Source organism: Nerophis ophidion, linkage group LG10 (assembly GCF_033978795.1).
Source record: "Nerophis ophidion isolate RoL-2023_Sa linkage group LG10, RoL_Noph_v1.0, whole genome shotgun sequence".
Classification (NCBI taxonomy): Eukaryota; Metazoa; Chordata; class Actinopteri; order Syngnathiformes; family Syngnathidae; genus Nerophis; species Nerophis ophidion.
The window spans coordinates 3,665,223-3,688,766 of NC_084620.1; the positions used below are offsets into that span (position 1 = coordinate 3,665,223).

At 39.7% G+C, this 23,544-nt stretch overlaps 1 protein-coding gene across 1 annotated transcript in view; it reads right to left on the reverse strand.

Annotated features, from left to right (window-relative positions):
* Positions 1-23,544, reverse strand: part of syt12 (synaptotagmin XII) — a 55,393-nt gene that overhangs the window by 19,741 nt on the left and 12,108 nt on the right. The window contains exons 4-6 of the mRNA XM_061912056.1: positions 18,683-19,090; positions 13,471-13,686; positions 13,283-13,403 (exon numbers count right to left, since the gene is read on the reverse strand). Of these exons, the coding sequence (XP_061768040.1) occupies positions 13,283-13,403; positions 13,471-13,686; positions 18,683-19,090 (745 nt within the window). The remainder of the gene's footprint in view (positions 1-13,282; positions 13,404-13,470; positions 13,687-18,682; positions 19,091-23,544) is intronic.

A 23,544-nucleotide genomic window follows, 5' to 3' on the forward strand; every position in this document is an offset into this window, starting at 1 on the left:
TAAGACGTCACAGACGAGGTCACGCTAACATCACGTGACACCTCTGATGAAGGCTGACAACACTTGATGGTACAATCCATATAAGACGTCACAGACGAGGTCACGCTAACATCACGTGACACCTCTGATGAAGGCTGACAACACTTGATGGTACAATCCATATAAGACGTCACAGATGACGTCACGCTAACATCACGTGACACCTCTGATGAAGGCTGACAACACTTGATGGTACAATCCATATAAGACGTCACAGATGAGGTCACGCTAACATCACGTGACACCTCTGATGAAGGCTGACAACACTTGATGGTACAATCCATATAAGACGTCACAGATGACGTCACGCTAACATCACGTGACACCTCTGATGAAGGCTGACAACACTTGATGGTACAATCCATATAAGACGTCACAGATGAGGTCACACTAACATCACGTGACACCTCTGATGAAGGCTGACAACACTTGATGGTACAATCCATATAAGACGTCACAGACGAGGTCACGCTAACATCACGTGACACCTCTGATGAAGGCTGACAACACTTGATGGTACAATCCATATAAGACGTCACAGATGACGTCACGCTAACATCACGTGACACCTCTGATGAAGGCTGACAACACTTGATGGTACAATCCATATAAAACGTCACAGATGAGGTCACGCTAACATCACGTGACACCTCTGATGAAGGCTGACAACACTTGATGGTACAATCCATATAAGACGTCACAGATGACATCACGCTAACATCAGGTGACACCTCTGATGAAGGCTGACAACACTTGATGGTACAATCCATATAAGACGTCACAGATGACATCACGCTAACATCAGGTGACACCTCTGATGAAGGCTGACAACACTTGATGGTACAATCCATATAAGACGTCACAGATGACATCACGCTAACATCACGTGACACCTCTGATGAAGGCTGACAACACTTGATGGTACAATCCATATAAGACGTCACAGATGAGGTCACGCTAACATCACGTGACACCTCTGATGAAGGCTGACAACACTTGATGGTACAATCCATATAAGACGTCACAGACGAGGTCACGCTAACATCACGTGACACCTCTGATGAAGGCTGACAACACTTGATGGTACAATCCATATAAGACGTCACAGATGACGTCACGCTAACATCACGTGACACCTCTGATGAAGGCTGACAACTCTTGATGGTACAATCCATATAAGACGTCACAGATGACATCACGCTAACATCAGGTGACACCTCTGATGAAGGCTGACAACACTTGATGGTACAATCCATATAAGACGTCACAGATGACATCACGCTAACATCAGGTGACACCTCTGATGAAGGCTGACAACACTTGATGGTACAATCCATATAAGACGTCACAGACGAGGTCACGCTAACATCACGTGACACCTCTGATGAAGGCTGACAACACTTGATGGTACAATCCATATAAGACGTCACAGATGACGTCACGCTAACATCACGTGACACCTCTGATGAAGGCTGACAACACTTGATGGTACAATCCATATAAGACGTCACAGATGACGTCACGCTAACATCACGTGACACCTCTGATGAAGGCTGACAACACTTGATGGTACAATCCATATAAGACGTCACAGATGAGGTCACGCTAACATCACGTGACACCTCTGATGAAGGCTGACAACACTTGATGGTACAATCCATATAAGACGTCACAGATGACGTCACGCTAACATCACGTGACACCTCTGATGAAGGCTGACAACACTTGATGGTACAATCCATATAAGACGTCACAGACGAGGTCACGCTAACATCACGTGACACCTCTGATGAAGGCTGACAACACTTGATGGTACAATCCATATAAGACGTCACAGATGACGTCACGCTAACATCACGTGACACCTCTGATGAAGGCTGACAACACTTGATGGTACAATCCATATAAGACGTCACAGATGACATCACGCTAACATCAGGTGACACCTCTGATGAAGGCTGACAACACTTGATGGTACAATCCATATAAGACGTCACAGACAAGGTCACGCTAACATCACGTGACACCTCTGATGAAGGCTGACAACACTTGATGGTACAATCCATATAAGACGTCACAGATGACGTCACGCTAACATCACGTGACACCTCTGATGAAGGCTGACAACACTTGATGGTACAATCCATATAAGACGTCACAGATGACGTCACGCTAACATCACGTGACACCTCTGATGAAGGCTGACAACACTTGATGGTACAATCCATATAAGACGTCACAGACAAGGTCACGCTAACATCACGTGACACCTCTGATGAAGGCTGACAACACTTGATGGTACAATCCATATAAGACGTCACAGACGAGGTCACGCTAACATCACGTGACACCTCTGATGAAGGCTGACAACACTTGATGGTACAATCCATATAAGACGTCACAGATGAGGTCACGCTAACATCACGTGACACCTCTGATGAAGGCTGACAACACTTGATGGTACAATCCATATAAGACGTCACAGATGACGTCACGCTAACATCACGTGACACCTCTGATGAAGGCTGACAACACTTGATGGTACAATCCATATAAGACGTCACAGATGAGGTCACGCTAACATCACGTGACACCTCTGATGAAGGCTGACAACACTTGATGGTACAATCCATATAAGACGTCACAGATGACGTCACGCTAACATCACGTGACACCTCTGATGAAGGCTGACAACACTTGATGGTACAATCCATATAAGACGTCACAGACGAGGTCACGCTAACATCACGTGACACCTCTGATGAAGGCTGACAACACTTGATGGTACAATCCATATAAGACGTCACAGATGACGTCACGCTAACATCACGTGACACCTCTGATGAAGGCTGACAACACTTGATGGTACAATCCATATAAGACGTCACAGATGACATCACGCTAACATCAGGTGACACCTCTGATGAAGGCTGACAACACTTGATGGTACAATCCATATAAGACGTCACAGACAAGGTCACGCTAACATCACGTGACACCTCTGATGAAGGCTGACAACACTTGATGGTACAATCCATATAAGACGTCACAGATGACGTCACGCTAACATCACGTGACACCTCTGATGAAGGCTGACAACACTTGATGGTACAATCCATATAAGACGTCACAGATGAGGTCACGCTAACATCACGTGACACCTCTGATGAAGGCTGACAACACTTGATGGTACAATCCATATAAGACGTCACAGATGACGTCACGCTAACATCACGTGACACCTCTGATGAAGGCTGACAACACTTGATGGTACAATCCATATAAGACGTCACAGACGAGGTCACGCTAACATCACGTGACACCTCTGATGAAGGCTGACAACACTTGATGGTACAATCCATATAAGACGTCACAGATGACGTCACGCTAACATCACGTGACACCTCTGATGAAGGCTGACAACACTTGATGGTACAATCCATATAAGACGTCACAGATGACAGTCACGCTAACATCAGGTGACACCTCTGATGAAGGCTGACAACACTTGATGGTACAATCCATATAAGACGTCACAGACAAGGTCACGCTAACATCACGTGACACCTCTGATGAAGGCTGACAACACTTGATGGTACAATCCATATAAGACGTCACAGATGACGTCACGCTAACATCACGTGACACCTCTGATGAAGGCTGACAACACTTGATGGTACAATCCATATAAGACGTCACAGATGACGTCACGCTAACATCACGTGACACCTCTGATGAAGGCTGACAACACTTGATGGTACAATCCATATAAGACGTCACGACAAGGTCACGCTAACATCACGTGACACCTCTGATGAAGGCTGACAACACTTGATGGTACAATCCATATAAGACGTCACAGACGAGGTCACGCTAACATCACGTGACACCTCTGATGAAGGCTGACAACACTTGATGGTACAATCCATATAAGACGTCACAGATGAGGTCACGCTAACATCACGTGACACCTCTGATGAAGGCTGACAACACTTGATGGTACAATCCATATAAGACGTCACAGATGACGTCACGCTAACATCACGTGACACCTCTGATGAAGGCTGACAACACTTGATGGTACAATCCATATAAGACGTCACAGATGAGGTCACGCTAACATCACGTGACACCTCTGATGAAGGCTGACAACACTTGATGGTACAATCCATATAAGACGTCACAGATGACGTCACGCTAACATCACGTGACACCTCTGATGAAGGCTGACAACACTTGATGGTACAATCCATATAAGACGTCACAGACGAGGTCACGCTAACATCACGTGACACCTCTGATGAAGGCTGACAACACTTGATGGTACAATCCATATAAGACGTCACAGATGACGTCACGCTAACATCACGTGACACCTCTGATGAAGGCTGACAACACTTGATGGTACAATCCATATAAGACGTCACAGATGACATCACGCTAACATCAGGTGACACCTCTGATGAAGGCTGACAACACTTGATGGTACAATCCATATAAGACGTCACAGACAAGGTCACGCTAACATCACGTGACACCTCTGATGAAGGCTGACAACACTTGATGGTACAATCCATATAAGACGTCACAGATGACGTCACGCTAACATCACGTGACACCTCTGATGAAGGCTGACAACACTTGATGGTACAATCCATATAAGACGTCACAGATGACGTCACGCTAACATCACGTGACACCTCTGATGAAGGCTGACAACACTTGATGGTACAATCCATATAAGACGTCACAGACAAGGTCACACTAACATCACGTGACACCTCTGATGAAGGCTGACAACACTTGATGGTACAATCCATATAAGACGTCACAGATGACGTCACGCTAACATCACGTGACACCTCTGATGAAGGCTGACAACACTTGATGGTACAATCCATATAAGACGTCACAGACGACGTCACGCTAACATCACGTGACACCTCTGATGAAGGCTGACAACACTTGATGGTACAATCCATATAAGATGTCACAGATGACGTCACGCTAACATCACGTGACACCTCTGATGAAGGCTGACAACACTTGAAGGTACAATCCATATAAGACGTCACAGATGAGGTCACGCTAACATCACGTGACACCTCTGATGAAGGCTGACAACACTTGATGGTACAATCCATATAAGACGTCACAGACAACGTCACACTAAAATCACATGACACCTCTGATGAAGGCTGACAACACTTGATGGTACAATCCATATAAGACGTCACAGACAACGTCACGCTAACATCACGTGACACCTCTGATGAAGGCTGACAACACTTGATGGTACAATCCATATAAGACGTCACAGACAACGTCACGCTAACATCACGTGACACCTCTGATGAAGGCTGACAACACTTGATGGTACAATCCATATAAGACGTCACAGACGACGTCACGCTAACATCACGTGACACCTCTGATGAAGGCTGACAACTCTTGATGGTACAATCCATATAAGACGTCACGCTAACATCACGTGACACCTCTGATGAAGGCTGACAACACTTGATGGTACAATCCATATAAGACGTCACAGACGACGTCACGCTAACATCACGTGACACCTCTGATGAAGGCTGACAACTCTTGATGGTACAATCCATATAAGACGTCACGCTAACATCACGTGACACCTCTGATGAAGGCTGACAACACTTGATGGTACAATCCATATAAGACGTCACAGACAACGTCACACTAATATCACGTGACACCTCTGATGAAGGCTGACAACACTTGATGGTACAATCCATATAAGACGTCACAGACAACGTCACACTAATATCACGTGACACCTCTGATGAAGGCTGACAACACTTGATGGTACAATCCATATAAGACGTCACAGACAACGTCACGCTAACATCACGTGACACCTCTGATGAAGGCTGACAACACTTGATGGTACAATCCATATAAGACGTCACAGACGACGTCACGCTAACATCACGTGACACCTCTGATGAAGGCTGACAACTCTTGATGGTACAATCCATATAAGACGTCACGCTAACATCACGTGACACCTCTGATGAAGGCTGACAACACTTGATGGTACAATCCATATAAGACGTCACAGACGACGTCACGCTAACATCACGTGACACCTCTGATGAAGGCTGACAACTCTTGATGGTACAATCCATATAAGACGTCACGCTAACATCACGTGACACCTCTGATGAAGGCTGACAACACTTGATGGTACAATCCATATAAGACGTCACAGACAACGTCACACTAATATCACGTGACACCTCTGATGAAGGCTGACAACACTTGATGGTACAATCCATATAAGACGTCACAGACAACGTCACACTAATATCACGTGACACCTCTGATGAAGGCTGACAACTCTTGATGGTACAATCCATATAAGACGTCACGCTAACATCACGTGACACCTCTGATGAAGGCTGACAACACTTGATGGTACAATCCATATAAGACGTCACAGACAACGTCACACTAAAATCACGTGACACCTCTGATGAAGGCTGCAGAAGCAAGGTAGCCCAAACTTGTCAGATACAACACTTTACCTTACTAGCCTATAGAAATCAACCATTTATAAATAGTTAAATGTTGTTACCTAAATACAAAAACCGAGCCGCACTCTTTGAAACACTATGTGGGCATACTTTTATTTTGAAGTGTCTCCTTTGGTCTGTCGACGGATGTAAGGAAGCTACTTCCGGGTATGGCGAACGAAGTATTTGTCATTTGTTGGTATTTTTACTTGGTAAAATGTTTGATCCACATGCTGTGCATGTTATTATTTTTACATTTGTAACGTGCTTTATTTATTACAGTTTTCACGGTGAATTTGAAGGGAAAGGAAGCCTTCTAATAAATCAGTTGAAGAAAGCCATTGTGTCAGTGCTATTTGGAGGGAGTTACACTTTCCAACCTCACTAGTGCCTTGCATCATCTATATTAGATATATAACAACGGGTGGGTGGTTGTGGCTTTGATGAAATGTTGGTTCGGGTGGATGACGACTTTAGTGATGCGGTTGCGGATGATATAATTGCCTATCTGCGCATCTCTAATAGAAAGCCTGGTGACCAACAGTATCTCTGTTTGGACTGGAGCCTGCAGTGCCTCAGACTGGAAGTCTCTCCAGAGAGTGGTGAGGACGGCGGAAAAGACCATCAAGACTCCTCTTTCTCCTATCCAGGAGATCGCAAAAAGCCGCTGCCTGACCAGGGCTCAGAAAATCTGATAAGACTCCTCCCACTCCCACTAAGGACTGTTTTCACTGCTGGGCTCTAGAAAGAGGTTCTGCAGCCTCCGAAGCAGAACCTCCAGGTTGTGTAACAGCTTCTTCCCTCAGGCCGTACGACTCTTGAACGCGTCATAATGAAATTATCCCCTCAACTCACCCCAAAATGGATTAACTCGCTGGAATAAAAAAGACAATATAACATACAACCATAAACGTGGACGCATGTGAAAAAGTGCAATATATTAATCTGTACAGTAATCTATTTTTTTATTTATATATATTTATTTATTTTATATATATGTATACATATACTGTATATATATATATATATAGTATTTATGTACATTTATTTAATTATACATGGACCTTTATTGCTTTTTTTTATCCTGCACTACCATGAGCTTATGTAACAAAATTTTGTTCTTATCTGTGCTGTAAAGTTCAAATTTGAATGACAAGTCTAAGTCTAAGTTTAAGTCTAAGTACAGAGCGCCAATAAACCTTGAAGGCACTGCCACTGCGTGCCGGCCCAATCACATAATATCTACGGCTTTTCACACACACACACAAGTGAATGCAAAGCATACTTGGTCGACAGCCACACAGGTCACACTGAGGGTGGCCGTATAAAAAACTTTAACACTGTTACAAATCTGCGCCACACTGTGAACCCACACCAAACAAGAATATTTCGGGAGAACATCTGCACCGTAACATAAACACAACAGAACAAATACCCAGAAACCCTTGCAGCACTAACTCTTCCGGGGCGCTACAATACCCCCCCCCCCCCCCCCTTGAGCATAGCGTTATCCTATCTAATCTTTGAGCATGTAGATATCTACACTAGTGAATCCTACCTAGTCTTTGAGACTAAAGGTAGCTACACAAGCATTATCCTATCTAGTCTTTGAGCATGAAGGTAGCCAGTCTACAGCTGTCCTATCTAGCCTTTGAGCATGGATATCCTGTATCTAGACTAGCGCTGTACAATCTAGTCTTTTAGCATGGATATAGCCAGTCTACAGCTGCCCTATCTAGTTATTGGGTATGGATATATCTAGACTAGAGCTGTCCTAAGTAATCGTTGAGCAGGAAGGTAGCTACAATAGTGTTATCCTATCTAGTCTTTGAGCCTGTAGATAGCTACACAAGCGTTATCCTATCTAGTCTTTGAGCCTGTAGATAGCTACACTAGTGTTATCCTGTCTAGTCTTTGAGAATAAAGATAGCTACACAAGCGTTATCCTCGCTAGTCTTTGGGCATGAAGGTAGCCAGTCTACAGCTGTCCTATCTAGTCTTTGAGCATGAAGATAGCTACACAAGCGTTATCCTCGCTAGTCTTTGGGCATGAAGGTAGCCAGTCTACAGCTGTCCTATCTAGTCTTTGAGCATGAAGATAGCTACACTAGCGTTATCCTCGCTAGTCTTTGAGCATGAAGGTAGCCAGTCTACAGCTGTTCTATCTAGTTTTTGAGCATGTAGGTATCTACACTAGCGTTAGACTGTATAGTCTTTGAGCATGAAGGTAGCCAATCTACAGATGTCCTATCTAGTCTTTGAAAATAAATAGTAGCCAGATGAGCTCTGTCTTATCTATTCCCTTAGCATGTTCATACCTAGAATAGAGCTGTCCGGTCAAGTCATTTAGCAACATGGTAGCTAGACATAAGGTGTTTTATCTAGTCTTGGAGCATGAAAATAGCTACACTAGTATTGTCCTATCTAGTCTCTCGGTATCAAGATGTCCCATCTAGTCTTTGAGGATGAAGATAGCCAGACTATCCATCCATCCATATTCTACCACATGTCCCTTTTGGGGTTGCTATATATGTCCTATTTAGTCTTTGATAATAAAGGTAACAAGACTAGAGCTGTCCTACCTGGTCATTAAACATAAAGATATCTCGACCAGAGCTTTCCTTTTAAATATTTGACCATGAAGGTAACTATAATAATAATGGATTAGATTTATATAGCGCTTTTCTAGACAACTACTATGGATCTGTCCGATCTAGTCTTTGAGCATGAACGTAGACAAACTAGAGCTGTCTTATCTAAACCTGTCCTATCTGTGACGACTGCGTGGCATCGTGATGCGGGTTCGTTCTCTCTTGGATGCAGTCGGGCTCGAACACAGCGTGAAGGTAAGAAACACTGATTTATTTAAAATTAAAACTGACTATGAAACAGAAAAACTTGAACAAGACACAAAAGGAAAAACAAAAGAGCTAGCATGGGAGCTAGAGAAATAACAAAGACTTAGCTTGGAAGCTAGCTGGTTGCAAACTGGATGGCGGGATCGGAATCAGAGTCGTCACTCTTGTGAAACACAAACTAGGAAGCAAGTTCGAATGAACGAAGGAGGCAGGCTTAAATCAGGACAGTAATTACAAAAACAGGTGTGCGTCCGGAAACAAGTGGCAGGTGAAACTGATGAGTAACTATGGTGACAGAACAAACAAAGAAGTGCAACCAGGAACTAAGGCAAACATTAGCAGAACATAATACAAAAAAGACTGAAAACCTGTACATAATATGATTTGGGAAGTGGATCATAACACTATCTAGTCTTTGAGCATGAAAGTTAGGTTTATCAAAGTAGGTTTTCATCACCTTAAAAGTGAGCCAGAGTGTGCCCGTTTCTTCCTCAGGGCAACACGGAGGTGATAACCACTTACTCAGTGGCGTAAAGGTTAGAGTGTCCGCCCTGAGATCGGTAGGTTGTGAGTTCAAACCCCGGCCGAGTCATACCAAGGACTATAAAAATGGGACCCATTACCTCCCTGCTTGAAACTCAGCATCAAGGGTTGGAATTGGGGGTTAAATGACCAAAAATGATTCCCTGGGCGCGGCACCACTGCTGCTCACTGCTCCCCTCACCTCCAAGGGGGTGAACAAGGGGATGGGTCAAATGCAGAGGGCAAATGTCACCACACCTAGTGTGTGTGTGACAATCATTGGTACTTAAAAGGTAAGTTTAACTTAACTTTAATGCATGCTTGTATTTCCTGTCGTTTGGACGATTTTAATGCCTTGTTGGCTGGTCTTCCCGAGAAGAATATCAGAACTCGACAATTATTACAAAACTCAGTTTCATTCATTCATTCAACTCAGCACATTACACCAGTTTTAAAGTCGCTGCATTGGCTCCCCGTCCGCTTTTAAAGTTGTATTATTACAGTAGTTTGAAATGTCTCAACGACATCGGGCCTTCTTATCTACTGGCTGACTGGCTTTTAACAGACAGTATCAAACATCCCTGAGGTCCACTGGCACCAAACTTTTATCTGCAGCAGATTCCAGACCAATGGCCTTTAGTCACTATGACTTCAGACTTATGACTGCCTCATGACTGCAGAGACTGTTGTTATTTTCTTTTTTCCTTTTTTCTTTTTTTTTTTAAAAGGTTAAATACCTTTTTTATTAGGCTTTTGACTGATCGTGTTAAAATGTTCTTAGCTTTTCTTTATTATGTATTTATTAGTTACTAATAATTCCATCCATCCATTTTCTACCGCTTATTCCCTTTTTGGGGTCACGGGGGGCGCTGGCGCCTATCTCAGCTACAATCAGGTGGAAGGCGGGGTACACCCTGGACAAGTCGCCACTTCATCGCAGGGCGTTACTAATAATTAATTATTTAATTTTATACGTATTTTAACCTTTTTTATAAATTTTTTTAGACGGCGTTCCCCCGCAACCCCAAACGGAATAAGCGGTAGGAAATGGATGGATGGATAATTATAGTTATTCTATTGTTTTTCCTCAATCTTCAGTGCCATGCCATGTTTTAGAGCAGGGGTCCCCTAACTACGACCGCGTAGTTTGGGGACCAAAATCTGGCCGGCGGGAAGTCCCAAGATAAAACATTTTTTTAAAAATATATTATTATGATTATCATTTTTAATTATTATTTTTGTAAATCTGTCTTTTCGAATCCATTTTCTACTGCTTGTTACTCTCAGGGTCTCCACTCAGGCAAATCATATTGTCTAAAAATGCATTTTCCCATCGATAAGTGCGGCAAGTATATATATATATATATATATATATATATATATATACACATATACATATAAATATATACACACAGACACACAGACACACACACACATATATATATATATATATATATATATATATATATACAGTATATATACATATCCATCCATCCATTTTCTACCTCTTATTCCCTTTGGGGTCGCGGGGGGCGCTGGCGCCTATCTCAGCTACAATTGGGCGGAGGGCGGCGTACACCCTGGACAAGTCGCTACCTCATCGCAGGGCCAACACAGATAGACAGACAACATTCACACTCACATTCACACACTAGGGCCAATTTAGTGTTGCCAATCAACCTATCCCCAGGTGCATGTCTTTGGAGGTGGGAGGAAGCCGGAGTACCCGGAGGGAACCCACGCATTCACGGGGAGAACATGCAAACTCCACACAGAAAGATCCCGAGCCCGGAATTGAACCCTGACTACTCAAGACCTTTGTATTGTGAGGCAGACGCACTAACCCCTCTAGCACCGTGAAGCCATATACACAAGCCATATATGTATGTGTATGTATATATAAATATATATATATATATATATATATGTATATATATATATATATATATATATATACACACATACATACATACATATATACTGTATATATATATATATAATCATATATATATAAACATACACACTGTACATATATACATATATATACATACATATATACATATATATACATACATACATACATACATATATATACATACATACATACATACATATATATATACATATATATATATATATATATATATATATATATATATATATATATAAAAAATATATATATATATATATATATATGTATGTATATTTTACATATATATATGTTTCAAAACAGGCTTATAATATACAGTGGGGCAAAAAAGTATTTAGTCAGCCAGCGATTGTGCAAGTTCTCCCACTTCAAATGATGACAGAGGTCTGTAATTTTCATCATAGGTACACTTCAACTGGGAGAGACAGAATGTGAAAAAAAAATCCAGGAATTCACATTGTAGCAATTTTAAATAATTTATTTGTAAATTTTGGTGGAAAATAAGTATTTGGTCAACCATTCAAAGTTCTTACTGATGGAAGGAGGTTTTGGCTCCAAATCTCAGGATACATGGCCCCATTCATTCTTTCCTTAACACGGATCAATCGTCCTGTCCCCTTAGCAGAAAAACAGCCCCGAAGCATGATGTTTCCACCCCCATGCTTCACAGTAGGTGTGGTGTTCTTGGGATGCAACTCAGTATTCTTCTTCCTCCAAACACCACAAGTTGAGTTTATACCAAAATGGATACATGGATGATACAGCAGAGGATTGGGAGAATGTCATGTGGTCAGATGAAACCAAAATAGAACTTTTTGGTATAAACTCAACTCGTCGTGTTTGGAGGAAGAAGAATACTGAGTTGCATCCCAAGAACACCACACCTACTGTGAAGCATGGGGGTGGAAACATCATGCTTTGGGGCTGTTTTTCTGCTAAGGGGACAGGACGATTGATCCGTGTTAAGGAAAGAATGAATGGGGCCATGTATCCTGAGAATTTGAGTCAAAACCTCCTTCCATCAGTGAGAGCTTTGAATGGTTGACCAAATACTTATTTTCCACCATACTTTACAAAAAAATTATTTAAAATTCCTACAATGGGAATTCCTGGATTTTTTTTTCACATTCTGTCTCTCACAGTTGAAGTGTACCTATGATGAAAATGACAGACCTCTGTCATCATTTGAAGTGGGAGAACTTGCACAATCGCTGGCTGACTAAATACTTTTTTGCCCCACTGTAGCCCAATTTTTTTTTAACACAATGCGGCCTCGGATTCCAGAAATATGGGGACCCTTGTTTTAGAGCTTTCCTATCTAGTCTTTGATCATGTAGATTGCTAAACTAGCACTGTGCTATAGACATTGTGTGTTTTTGTGCTACCTGCAGTGTTCTTGTCCTCGGTCCACTGCAGGTTCTTACACTTGGCCACCACCACCGTGAGGCGCTCTGCTGTAGGCAAGTAGCTGAGAGACAAGAGGATTTCTCCCACCGCATCCACGGCCTGGAGAAGACATACTTGTCAGCGTTCTTTCGAGGGGACAAGATGAGACCTCAGCAGGGCGACGGACCTTATTGACATCCTGGAGGTAGAGCCAGGCGTTGAACGGTCTGACGGTCAGGTCAAGGTCTGACAGCTTGAGTTCTGCCACCCCCGCACTGATGTTCCTCTCCTCGCTGTCGATGCCAAAGGCGGCGAATCTGAGGCTGCATTCTTCCAGGGCGCACACGTCCGCCGCCACCGAGAAGCGCTCGTCAAAGATGACAGTGAAGGCGTTTGTCTGCACCTGTTGGAAGCAGCAGGACGCCAGCGAGGAGACAAAACAGAATGCTTGATTTGTGTCAGTACGGGGGACTAAACACATACCGTATTTCCTTCAATTGCCGCCGGGTATATAGTATGCGCCTGCCTAGAATTACTGCCGGGTCAAACTCGTTTCGCAAAATAATTAGCATATGTCTAGAATTTCCACCGGGTCAAACTCGTCACGTCACGAGTGACACTTCATCTGTCATCATTTTCAAAATGGAGGAGGCTAATTTCAAATATTTGAAATCACATAAAGGGAAGAAGATTAAGAGCTATTCAGTAGGACTAAAGGTCCAAGCAATTGAATATGCTAAAAAGAACAGTAAGCAGTTATGTTTTATTAATATACCGTAGCTGCGTGTGTCAAATATGAGTCATTAACTGACTCCCGCCTCCTGGTGGTAGAGGGCGCTAGTGATCCTTCTTGCGACTACTCGGCTGCAGAAGAAGTGACAACAAGCAGCAAGAGTGAGCAGCGAGAGTTTTTTTTTTTCCTCTCGCTTGCACTTTTAACATGGAGGATTACATACAGTGGGGCAAAAAAGTATTTAGTCAGCCAGCGATTGTGCAAGTTCTCCCACTTCAAATGATGACAGAGGTCTGTCATTTTCATCATAGGTACACTTCAACTGGGAGAGACAGAATGTGGAAAAAAAATCCAGGAATTCATATTGTAGGAATTTTAAAGAATTTATTTGTAAATTATGGTGGAAAATAAGTATTTGGTCAACCATTCAAAGCTCTCACTGATGGAAGGAGGTTTTGGCTCCAAATCTCAGGATACATGGCCCCATTCATTCTTTCCTTAACACGGATCAATCGTCCTGTCCCCTTAGCAGAAAAACAGCCCCAAAGCATGATGTTTCCACCCCCATGCTTCACAGTAGGTATGGTGTTCTTGGGATGCAACTCAGTATTCTTCTTCCTCCAAACACGACGAGTTGAGTTTATACCAAAATGGATACATGGATGATACAGCAGAGGATTGGGAGAATGTCATGTGGTCAGATGAAACCAAAATAGAACTTTTTGGTATAAACTCAACTCGTCGTGTTTGGAGGAAGAAGAATACTGAGTTGCATCCCAAGAACACCACACCTACTGTGAAGCATGGGGGTGGAAACATCATGCTTTGGGGCTGTTTTTCTGCTAAGGGGACAGGACGATTGATCCGTGTTAAGGAAAGAATGAATGGGGCCATGTATCCTGAGATTTGGAGCCAAAACCTCCTTCCATCAGTGAGAGCTTTGAATGGTTGACCAAATACTTATTTTCCATCATAATTTACAAATAAATTCTTTAAAATTCCTAACGATGTGAATTCCTGGATTTTTTTTCCACATTCTGACTTTCACAGTTGAAGTGTACCTATGATGAAAATTACAGACCTCTGTCATCATTTGAAGTGGGAGAACTTGCACAATCGCTGGCTGACTAAATACTTTTTTGCCCCACTGTATCTAAAATAAAACAGTTTTCTAAACTGGACTTTTAATCGAAGCAGGAGGTAATAAAGGAAGATCTCCATGGAGACAGAGAGACTTTAAAAACTGAAGAAAGATAAGGAAGACTTCTATAAACAAGTTATCAATGGTTTTGATCAGAAGGAGCTGGCATGGACTTCATTTATAAGTAAAGGTAAGACCTTAATAAAGTTTTTTTTATTAAATGTGCTTTTCATGATGGTATCCCTACATCACACTCAAATTTTTAAGCGCAGGCCTAAATTTACAGCATGCCTTTGGTAAGTGCCGGAGTGAGAAGAGGTTTTAAATGAATTAGCGCCCTGGTGGCAATTCAAGGAAATACGGTGTAAAAAAAACGGCATAAAATACCCAAGTAGTGTAACTATACTGCAGTATGTGATACAGACTATCATGTACTCCAAGGAGACAGCAAGTTGGTGTTTCACAACACCGCCCTCGGATGCTAAGGCGTGATGTGGGGAAAAAGTGATGCGGGTTGCCAGGCAACGAGCAGGGGAAGGGCTGAGGATGTAATTACAGCATTTGAGCTCATGGGTGCAAAAAGCCAATATTTCTATCGTATGTGAGTCCAAGTACAACATTTTAGGAGGGGTGTGTGTGTGTGTGTGTGTGTGTGTGTGTGTGTGTGTGTGTGTGTGTGTGTGTGTGTGTGTGTGTGTGTGTGTGTGTGTGTGTGTGTGTGTGTGTGTGTGTGTGTGTGTGTGTGAGAAATGAGAGTCTAGATTAGAAACAAGTGATTGGACATCTTATTAGCACACAGAAGAAAAAGAAAAAAAATCAATAAAAGATGTCCCCCCGGATAAAGGAGCCATTTAAATAATAGAATGATGGAGGGAGGAGGGATGAGGGAGGAGGGAGGAGCCAGCTGGGAGACGCTGATGTCAGCGAATCCTGTCTTCACCATGATTGCAGCAAAGTAGAATAGCACCAAATTGTTGCCAGACAGCCATGCACTTGTCACCAGAGTAATACATTATGGTAATAAATTAAGTGATTTACTAAATACAGATGAATATTTTATACAGTGTATGTAAAAAAAAAAAGTGTGCATTTGCTTATAGGGTGCCGAATGTAAATATTAATTCACACCTCATTTCAGTTTTCTTCATTTTCATGAAAACCCTTGCAGGGGACTGACTACCTCTTGAAGCCCATCCAGAGAATGCCAAGAACGTGCAAAGCAGTAATCAGAGCAAAGTGTGGTTATTTTGAAGAAACTAGAATAGGACGGCGTGGCGCGGTTGGGAGAGTGGCCATGCCAGCAACCTGAGGGTTCCTGGTTCAATCCCCACCTTCTACCAACCTCGTCACGCCTGTTGTGTCCTTGAGCAAGAAACTTCACCCTTGCTCCTGATGGTTCGTGGTTAGCGCCTTGCATGGCAGCTCCCTCCATCAGTGTGTGAATGTGGAAGTAGTCTCAAAGCGCTTTGACTACCTTGAAGGTAGAAAAGCGCTATACAAGTACAATCCATTTACCATTTACCATTTACATTTTTTAACTCATTTATTATAAATATTTAGATGACTTTTCTCACATTGAGCTCATTTTCTTCACATTTGAGATGTAATCTACATGTAAAATCGAAATGGTTCATCTGAGTGTTTAATCTAAATCTAAATGTTTAATCTCAATTTTAAATCTAAATGTCTAATCTAAATTTAAAAATTACATTTCAAATCTAAATGTTAAATCTAAATCCAAACGCTAAACATACATGGAAATGTTCAATCTAAATGTTTTGTCTAAATGTTAAATCTAAATGTTAAATCTAAATGTTAAATCTAAATCTGAATGTTTAATTTCAATGTTGAATCTAAATGTCTCATCTCAATTAAAAAGTTACATTTCAAATCTAAATGTTCAATCTAAATCCATCCATCCATCCATTTCTACCGCTTATTCCCTGTTGGGGTCGCGGGGCGTGCTGGCGCCTATCTCAGCTACAATCGGGCGGAAGGCGGGGTACACTCTGGACAAGTCGCCACCTCATAGCAGTCAATTTAAATCTAAACGTTAAATATAAATGGAAATGTTTAATCTAACTGTTTTGTCTAAATGTTGAATCTAAATGTTAAATCCAAATGTTAAATCTAAATGTTAAATCTAAATTTCATATCTAAATGTTAAATCAAAATCTGAATGTTAAATATAAATGTTAAATATAAATCTGAATATTAAATCTAAATGTTTAATCTCAATGTTAAATCTAAATGTCTAATCTAATTTTAAAAGTTACATTTCAAATCTAAATGCTCAATATAATTTCAAACGCTAAATATAAATGGAAATGTTCAATCTAAATGTTTTGTCTAAATGTAAATCTAAATGTGAAATGTGAATGATTAAGTAGATGTTAAATCTAAATGTTAAACCTAAATCTGAATGTTACATCTAAATGTTTATTCTAAATTTTAAATCTAATTGTCTAAATTTAAAAGTTACATTTCAATTTTAAATGTGAAATCTAAATGTTTTGTCTAATGTTAAATGTAAATGATACATTTAAATGTGAAATCTAAATGTTGAAACTACATGTTGAATCTAAATCTGAATTTTAAATCTAAATGATAAATTTAAATGTGAAATCTAAATGTTGAATCTAAATGTTAAATCTAAATCTGAATGTTAAATCTAAATGTTTAATCCCAATGTTAAATCTAAATCTCTAATCTAAATTTAAAAGTTAAATTGCAGATCAAAATGTTAAATCTAAATCCAAACGCTAAAAGTAAATGGAAATGTTCAATGTGAATGTTTTGTCTACATGTTAAATGTAAATGTTAAATCTAAATGTTAGATCTAAATTTTAAATCAAAAACTTTAAATCTGAATGTTAAATAGAAGTGAAAATGTTAAATATATTGTACATTTATTCTTCTCTTCGAGGCACCTACGATTAAGGGCTTTATAAATAAACTTTGAATTATTGATTATTAATATAAATGGTCAATCTAAATGGATATGTTATATATACTGTACATTTAAATATTAAATGTAGAATATAAATGCTGAATCTAAATCTAATGTAGATTCAGATTTAATATTTAGAGTTAACATTTATGTTTGAGTTTCACATTTAGATTGAACAATCACATAAAAGATTTATATTAAACCTTTACTTTTAAACACTTATATTTTATGTTTAATTTTTAGATTTGACATGTATAATTAGAGTCAACATTTACATCTAATGATGAGATGTAATATTTAGATTTAACATTTATATTACCCATTTAATGTCTGCTTCAAATGTGAAGAAAATGAGCTAAATGTGAGAAAAAGTGCGCTAAATATTCAAAGTACATCTGCTAGAAAAGTGTGATGGAATGTTTACATTCGGCTGCCCATATTTTCTGTATTTCGTGCTAAGCAACCATGAAGAGAGAAGACCTCCGCCAAGGTCAAACAATCCTGACTTGGATGGTCCCGCGTCTTTGCCTTCATTATTCACCGAAAAACTCCAAACGTGACTTCCTTGGTCTTACCCTTGTGACGCCCACATTGAGTTCCTCGGGCCCCAGAGAGACCCTGATGAAGCACCCTGGGAAGTCCCCCTCTTCCTTCTCCAGCAGGTCCTTGCCCTGGTGCAGGGTGATGTGCAGCACGCTGGCTCCCTGCAGGCCGGCCGCTCTGCAGGACTCAAACTCCAGCGTGACCTCCAGCTGGCCCACGGTGAAGTCGTGGCCGAAGTTGTTGGCGATGGACGAGATGGAGCTGAGCGAGTCGGTGGAGATGGAGCGGTTGAGCTGGACCACGCTGCTCAGGTCCAGCTCTCGGCCCATCAGCTCCAGGTGGCCCAGGTCCCGGAGGGCGTCCGGGGTGTCGCACGCCGCCAGGCTGGGCTTGCGGCTGGACGCCGTCGAGGTGCGGCGGTGGTTGTTGGCTGCCGCTCGCTTCAGAGGAGACGTTTGAAAGGGGAAATACATGAAGTGCAATCCCTGTTACCTCCACCAGGGAAATGGTTTTCGTTCACAATAGAATTTCAATCCAATTGAAATGCAATGAACTGAAAGCGAGAGATTTATCAAGTCCAATCCAGTTTATAGACGCACTTTAACACAAAATATAATACACACATTTTTAAAATGAACAATAATATTGAGATTTATATATATGTATATATATATATATATATATATATATATGTATATGTATATGTATATATATACAAACCCCGTTTCCATATGAGTTGGGAAATTGTGTTAGATGTAAATATAAACAGAATACAATGATTTGCAAATCCTTTTCAAGCCATATTCAGTTGAATATGCTACAAAGACAACATAATTCATCTTCAAACTCATAAACTTTTTTTTTTTTGCAAATAATCATTAACTTTAGAATTTGATGCCAGCCACATGTGACACAGAAGTTGGGAAAGGTGGCAATAAATACTGATAAAGTTGAGAAATGCTCATCAAACACTTATTTGAAACATCCCACAGGTGTGCAGGCTAATTGGGAACAGGTGGGTGTCATGATTGGCTATAAAAGCAGCTTCCATGAAATGCTAAGTAATTCACAAACAAGGATGGGGTGAGGGTCACCACTTTGTAAGCAAATTGTCGAACAGTTTTAGAACAACATTTCTCAACGAGCTATTGCAAGGAATTTAGGGATTTTACCATCTACGGTCCGTAAAATCATCAAAAGGTTCAGAGAATCGGGAGAAATCACTGCACGTAAGCGATGATATTACGGACCTTTGATCCCTCAGGCGGTACTGCGTCAAAAACTGACATCAGTGTGTAAAGGATATCACCACATGGGCTCAGGAACACTTCATAAAACCACTGTCAGTAACTACAGTTGGTTGCTACATCTGTAAGTGCAAGTTAAAACTCTACTATGCAAAGCAAAACCCATTTATTAACACCAAGGAACGCCGCTGGCTTCGCTGGGCCCGAGATCATCTAAGATGGACTGATGCAAAGTGGAAAGGTGTTCTGTGGTCTGACGAGTCCACATTTCAAATTGTTTTTGAAAATATTCGACATGGTGTCATCTGGACCAAAGGGGAAGCGAACCATCCGGATTGTTATAGGCGCAAAGTGTAAAAGCCAGCATGTGTGATGGTATGGGGGTGTATTAGTGCCCAAGGCATGGGTAACTTACACATCTGTGAAGGCACCATTAATGCTGAAAGGTACATACAGGTTTTGGAACAACATATGTTGTCATCCAAGCAACGTTATTATGGACGCTCCTGTTTATTTCAGCAAAACAATGCCAAGCCACGTGTTACAACAGCGTGGTTTCGTAGTAAAAGAGTGCGGGTACTTTTCTGGCCCGCCTACAGTCCAGACATGTCTCCCATGGAAAATGTGTGGCACATTATGAAGCGTAAAATACGACAGCGGAGACCCCGGACTGTTGAAGGACTGAAACTCTACATAAAACAAGAATGGGAATGAATTCCACTTTCAAAGCTTCAACAATTAGTTTCCTCAGTTCCCAAAAGTTTATTGAGTGTTGTTAAAAGAAAAGGTGATGTAACACAGTGGTGAACATGCCCTTTCCCAACTACTTTGGCACGTGTTGCAGCCATGAAATTCTAAGTTAATTATTATTTGCAAAAAAAAATAAAGTTTTTGAGTTTGAACATCAAATATGTTGTCTTTGTAGCATATTCAACTGAATATGGGTTGAAAAGGATTTGCAAATCATTGTATTCTGTTTATATTTACATCTAACACAATTTCCCAACTCATATGGAAACGGGGTTTGTATATATAAAATTTTTAATTATGAAATTAATTGAAAAAAACACTCCCATTATTACTGATGTTTTATAATTTATTATTTTACTATTTATATTTTAATATTATTTATTACTTTATTATTAGTCATTTGTATTGCTTTAATATCCATACAACATTCAGAATATTTTTATTTGTATTAATATTTACAATATAGTAATACTAATATAAATATTATATTAGTATGGATTAGAATATTAGTATTCATGCTAACACAATAGCAATGTTTGTACTAATAATTATAGTAATACTAGAATGATTGTTGATATTTATATCAATATTGATGTTAATATTATCAATATTATTCAAATTGGTGTCAATATCACTGTTAATATTAGTATTAATTGGACCATTAGTGTTGATATTTGCATTACACTAATATTATCATTAACATGGATATTAATAATGGTATTGATATAATATTATTATCAAGCATGCTAACATTAAAGTGATAAAAAATTTTAGAGCTCATTTTGCAACCATTTACCCTCGAGTCATATAACTTGGTATGTGACAGCTGTTAACTGTTAGTGTGCTAACATTAACATGCCAGCACGCGAACAATAAAGTGCTAACTTATTTTTTTTCTTCAAATTTTACACTTTTTTTCTCTAATTCCGCAGTGATACACCTCGCAGTCATGTAATTTGGTATGTAAAACAAGCTAACTGATAGCCTGTTAACGTTAGCATATTAGCATGTTACCATTAAAGTGCCAGCTTTTTTTAGCCTACAGTCACTTAACCTGGTATGTGACACTGCAAGTACCTCACACCTGTTAACTGTTTGCATGCTAACGTTAAAGTGCTAACTTTTTTAGCTACTTTACCACTTTTTTTTCTCTAATTCCCCAGCTATACCCTTTAGAGCAGGGGTCACCAACCTTTTTGAAACCAAGAGCTACTTCTTGGGTACTGATTAATGTGAAGGGCTACCAGTTTGATACACACTTACAAAAATTGCCAGAAATAGCCAATTAGCTCTATTTACCTTAAATAAATAAATCTACATATATAAAAAAAAAGGGTATTTCTGTCTGTCATTCCGTCGTACATTTTTTTTCCTTTTACGGAAGGTTTTTTGTTGGGAATAAATGATGAAAAAACACTTAATTGAACGGTTTAAAAGAGGAGAAAACACGAAAAAAAAATGAAAATTGAATTTTGAAACATAGTTTATCTTCAATTTTGACTCTTCAAAAATCAAAATTCAACCGAAAAAAAATGACGAGAAAAAATAGCTAATTTGAATCTTTTTGAAAAAATTACAAAAATAATTTATGGAACATCATTAGTCATTTTTCCTGATTAAGATTAATTTTAGAATTTTGATGACATGTTTTAAATAGGTTAAAATCCAATCTGCACTTTTTTAGAATATATAACAAATTGGACCAAGCTATATTTCTAACAAAGACAAATCATTATTTCTTCTATATTTTCGAGAACAAACATTTCAAACGAAATTCAAAAGACTTTGAAATAAGATTTACATTTGATTCTACAGATTTTCTAAATTTGCCAGCATAGTTTTTTTTTTTAAATTTTAATCATAATAAGTTTGAAGAAATATTTCACAAATATTCTTCGTCGAAAAAAACAGAAGCTAAAATGAAGAATTAAATTAAAATGTATTTATTATTCTTTACAATAAAAAAATATGTATACCTGAACATTGATTTAAATTGTCAGGAAAGAAGAGGTAGGAATTTAAAAGGTAAAAAGGTATATGTGTTTAAAAATCCTAAAATTATTTTTAAGGTTGTATTTTTTTCTCTAAAATTGTCTCCCTGAAAGTTATAAGAAGCAAAGTAAAAGAAAATACATGAATTTATTTAAACAAGTGAAGACCAAGTCTTTAAAATATTTTCATGGATTTTCAAATTCTATTTGAGTTTTGTCTCTCTTAGAATTAAAAATGTCGAGCAAAGCGAGACCAGCTTGCTAGTAAATAAATACAATTTGAAAAATAGAGGCAGCTCACTGGTAAGTGCTGCTATTTGAGCTATTTTTAGAACAGGCCAGCGGGCGACTCATCTGGTCCTTACGGGCTACCTGGTGCCCGCGGGCACCGTGTTGGTGACCCCTGATCTAGAGTCATATAACTTGGTGTGTGACACAAGCTAACTATTAGCATGCTAATGTTAGCTTGCTAACATGCTAACATTGGCATGCTAAATTTTTGAGCTAGTTTGTTAGCATTTTTATGTAAGCATGCTAATGTTTTAGGCTACCTCTGTAGCTCATTTTGTGCAGTTACGGATTCGGACACTCGGCGACATCTTCAAAATACGGCGGCTTCCGACGACACCCGGCCAGAGGTCCAGGGCGCAGAGAGCATCCCCATCAAAATTTCCATGGGAATTTTCCAATCAATATTAATATTGAAATTACTATTAATGTTACTAATAAATGAATATGTAAAAATTTCAATGTAATTTAATAAGTTTAATAATATCAATACCAATATTTATGTATTAATCTAATTATCATAGTTATAATTATTACAATATATTATTATTAATTATTTTATGATAGTGTTCCTGCCACATATTGAGCCAGTTACCAAATAGGGTTCCTTGCATTAAA